General features: G+C 39.3%; 1 protein-coding gene across 1 annotated transcript in view; it reads left to right on the plus strand.

Annotated features, from left to right (window-relative positions):
- Positions 1-4,157, plus strand: part of LOC107569530 (ATPase asna1-like) — a 14,453-nt gene continuing 10,296 nt past the window's right edge. The window contains exons 1-3 of the mRNA XM_016255651.1: positions 1-288; positions 2,040-2,187; positions 3,956-4,104. Of these exons, the coding sequence (XP_016111137.1) occupies positions 92-288; positions 2,040-2,187; positions 3,956-4,104 (494 nt within the window). The 5' untranslated portion in view covers positions 1-91. The remainder of the gene's footprint in view (positions 289-2,039; positions 2,188-3,955; positions 4,105-4,157) is intronic.

The following is a 4,157-nucleotide window of genomic DNA, read 5'->3' on the forward strand; positions in this document are numbered from 1 at the left end:
CTTCCGTTCGCAACTGGCCACCCCACACGGGCCATTTTGGATCTAAGTTCAATCCATTCTAGCGTGGGGTTTCTGCTGTTGCGGAGCCAAAATGGCGGAGTGTGCAGCTGCCGCTTTGGTGTATTCAAACAGATTTGAGCGCAAGATGGCGGCTTCAGTGGAAGACGAGTTTGAGGATGCGCCTGATGTAGAGCCTTTAGAGCCGACATTAAAGAATATTATAGAGCAGAAATCACTCAAATGGATATTTGTGGGTGGTAAAGGTGGCGTGGGCAAGACAACATGCAGGTGAGTGAATAAACGTCGGGGTTTTACAGCTGAGAGGCTGTTAGCTGTCAGTGATGCTTTAGCAACAACATAGATTAGTCATTCATACATGTTTGCTATATTACTGTATTACATTACTGGTGAAAAACACGCTGAAACTCATTAATCTGGCCCTTAAAATGCATGCTTGAAAACGAGCAAATGACAAAACAATTCTCTAAATATAAAACCTTACATGAGTCGAGATGGTCACTTATGATATTTCATAAAAATACCAAAATGTTGGTATTTTTAAAAATCATTTTCAATAAGAATAATAACAATTCATTAATTCTTTGATAAAATATCACAGAAAGACAGACACATAAATGAAAGCGGGTGATATTAATCATCTAAGCAGGTCATATTTACATTTGTATCATACAATCTCTGCCATCTATGATACAGCCACTTTGTTATTCTATAGTAATAATAATAATGTGTTTTGTTTTACTGCAACAGGTGTTTATAAATGGCAGAATTCACAAAATGTGTTCTTGCACTTAAGACTCATGCGCTCCTTCACTTGCCCTTCCTGTATGGAGCCCGTCGACGCTGCGCTGCTGTCTTCTTACGAGACAAACTGAGAGTGCCTGCGGAAAAACCGAGAGACGTGCCAATGAGTCTGCCAAGAGCCCCGAAACGTTTGGGACAGTAGATTGAACAAATTAAGGTGGTTTGACTCTGTGTGTCTGTGTGTGTGTGTGTGTGTGTGTTCAGAGACTGTAAAAATGTCCAGTGTTAAACTTAAAAGGCCCTGGAAGGATGTTTAAAACCTCTCACTTGCATGTCAAAGCGCTTTTCGAATACATATACATGTAATTGATGTAAAAGTGAAGTTTAGCAAGGTGGAAAACCATAGAAGCATCTCTAATGAAGATAGAGTATTTCAAAAGCCAATTCGTACAATTAGTAAATTAGGGTTGAATTAATAAACGATATACTTTTTTTTCTTTTCGTTCTAATCAAATTCATGAAATGTGCAATATATGCGAGAGAGACTCATGTCCTTCTGATTGGCTGTGGAACCCGCCCACCGCCAAAATTCCGCCAATGAGATCATCCCTTTCTGAATTTGACAAGTCTAGCGGGCAGAGTTTCATTTCTGCAGGCTGTGAATGTGCCTTTTACGGCTCACAATTAGAATGCTGAGAAAGCGAATTTACAAGAAGATTTCTTACATGAACTGATTGACCATTTGTGATTGTTCATTTGTCATTTTTGGTTTGCTTAATAAAGAAAACATACTGAAAAAAAGATCAAATAAGAAAAGAAACTATATTGCCATTATAATAATACAACGATATTAGTTTGGTAGCTCTCAGAGACCATCCAATATTCAAAGTTTTCTCAATCATAATATAATGTCATTCAAAAATACTGTTTAAATGCTGATTTCTTCTCTGGTTGTATTGTATCTAGAGTAAGTGTTTATATAAGTATTTCTTACATGAACTGATTGACCATTTGTGATTGTTCATTTGTCATTTTTGGTTTGCTTAATAAAGAAAACATACTGAAAAAAAGATAAAATAAGATAAGAAACTATATTGCCATTATAATAATACAACGATATTAGTTTGGTAGCTCTCAGAGACCATCCAATATTCAAAGTTTTCTCAATCATAATATAATGTCATTCAAAAATACTGTTTAAATGCTGATTTCTTCTCTGGTTGTATTGTATCTAGAGTAAGTGTTTATATAAGTTTGTTTGGCTTGTTGTGTTGCAGCTGCAGTCTGGCGGTTCAGTTAGCGGCGGTGCGAGAGAGTGTCCTCATCATATCCACAGATCCAGCACACAACATCTCAGATGCCTTCGACCAGAAGTTCTCCAAGGTGCCCACCAAAGTCAAGGGCTACGACAACCTCTTTGCCATGGTACGTTATCAACAGTAGAGCCCGACCGATATATAGTTTTGCCGATATTATCGGCCGATATGAGCCTGTCGCCGATATATCGGTATCGGCAAATATGGCACCGATATGAATTTTTTTTTTACAGAACATATACCGCAGATAAAATGCTTGAAATGGTGTAATTACTTAGTTTGTCCAGCAGAGCGCGCTCCATTGTTTGCTACTGGCGACCTGGATGAAACGCTTTAAAGCTTAAATCTATGGAAAACCATTGAAACTTTGAATGGCCATATCTCCGTAACGGCGCGGCGAATCCGCACCAAATTCGGGGGATCCCTTCAGCTCGAGGAACCCTCTTGAACGAGTGTATGTCTAGAGGCCCGCTTTCGAATGAGACCACCCCCGCGTTGATAGCCCCTGGGGTTCGGGAGTTACGGGTGGTTAAATTCGCGGTCCGGCGCCAACCGATCTAGCGATCCCGGGGGGCTACCAATGAGCGGAGGGTGGCGTTCGAGAGGGCTCCTCCAGCTGAAGGGACCCCCAGAATTTGGTGGAGATCCGCCGGCGTGTTCGTGAGATAGTGACACCAGCCAACACTTTCACTTCAGTAAGGACTTGTTCAGGCAGCATTCAAGCGTTGTCTTATTCGACCGCAAGTGCCCTGCGAAGTGGACTTCACATTAAATTCCGCCATGATTCCAAATCCAAGGGAACGTACACGTTACATTCAAAGGGCATTAAAGAGGTATATTATGTCACACTTTACACTTCTCTAGTAAGTTTCGTCTGTGTGTGAAGACGAATTCCGTGAATGAATGTTCCGAAGTGAAATTGGAATGGAATTGAATTGAATTAAAGTTGAATAAACTTCAACTTTACTGTTCAGTGCTCTGATGTCAGACTCATTTTGGATAATAAAGTTTATTGTTAAATTGTTAAATTCCCTGCCTTCTTTACGTTTCTTTGTCACGTCATTATAAGTGTTTGATCACCACATTTGAGTGATCATTGCAAAAAATGTGTTTAATGTATATGTATATTTTGTTTATGTATATACTGTATTCTATATATACTGTGTATATATATATATATATATATATATATATATATATATATATATGTGTGTGTGTGTATATAGTACCAGTCAAATGTTTGGACACACGAATGGGAAAGTGTCCAAACTTTTAACTGGTACTGTGGTACTGTATACACAAAGAATATCGGCTGATATATCGATATCAGCCTTTTTTACTCCCTAATATCGGTATCGACCCCTAAAAAAACCATATCGGTCGGGCTCTAATCAACAGCACACACTGTTTGCACTAAATGCTGTGTGTACACTAAAAACAGTGCCATGACATTCACCAACATGACTTGCTCAGTCCATATACACACCAGTGTGAAAGAATTGTCACAGAAAAGCAGTTCTATTAAACTGCATCTTTTAGCTTTTTTATACTGAATCTATAAATATCTAGTCAATTGTAAATATATTGTCAATTTAAATGAGCATAAACTCATGTGAGATTCACTTCAGGAACTTGTGCTGTTCTTGCCAGAAATATAAATCACATCCTTTTTCGTTATGACTGTGAAGATGTTGCAAGAAAAAAGGAAGGGGAAGATGAAACTTGGACAAACAATGTATTAGTATCTGGTTTAAAGGTTTCTATTCTTTGAGATGTAGTTCAATATAGCCGTGTTTAATTTAGCTTTATATAATCGTGTTTAGGTGATGATGTACATGAGGTAAGACTCTGTTCTCCATCGTTGTGTCGCTCTGTAGGAGATCGACCCCAGTCTGGGTGTGGCGGAGCTCCCCGATGAGTTCTTCGAGGAGGACAACATGCTCAGTATGGGGAAGAAGATGATGCAGGAAGCCATGAGCGCTTTTCCCGGCATCGACGAGGCCATGAGCTACGCAGAGGTCATGAGGTCGGACTCAGTCAGCTTCCTGCATTGAACATATTGCACTGTAATAGTCTCAC

The sequence above is a fragment of the Sinocyclocheilus grahami genome, unplaced genomic scaffold (genome assembly GCF_001515645.1).
Source record: "Sinocyclocheilus grahami isolate Dianchi unplaced genomic scaffold, SAMN03320097.WGS_v1.1 scaffold1354.1, whole genome shotgun sequence".
In the NCBI taxonomy this organism is placed as follows: Eukaryota; Metazoa; Chordata; class Actinopteri; order Cypriniformes; family Cyprinidae; genus Sinocyclocheilus; species Sinocyclocheilus grahami.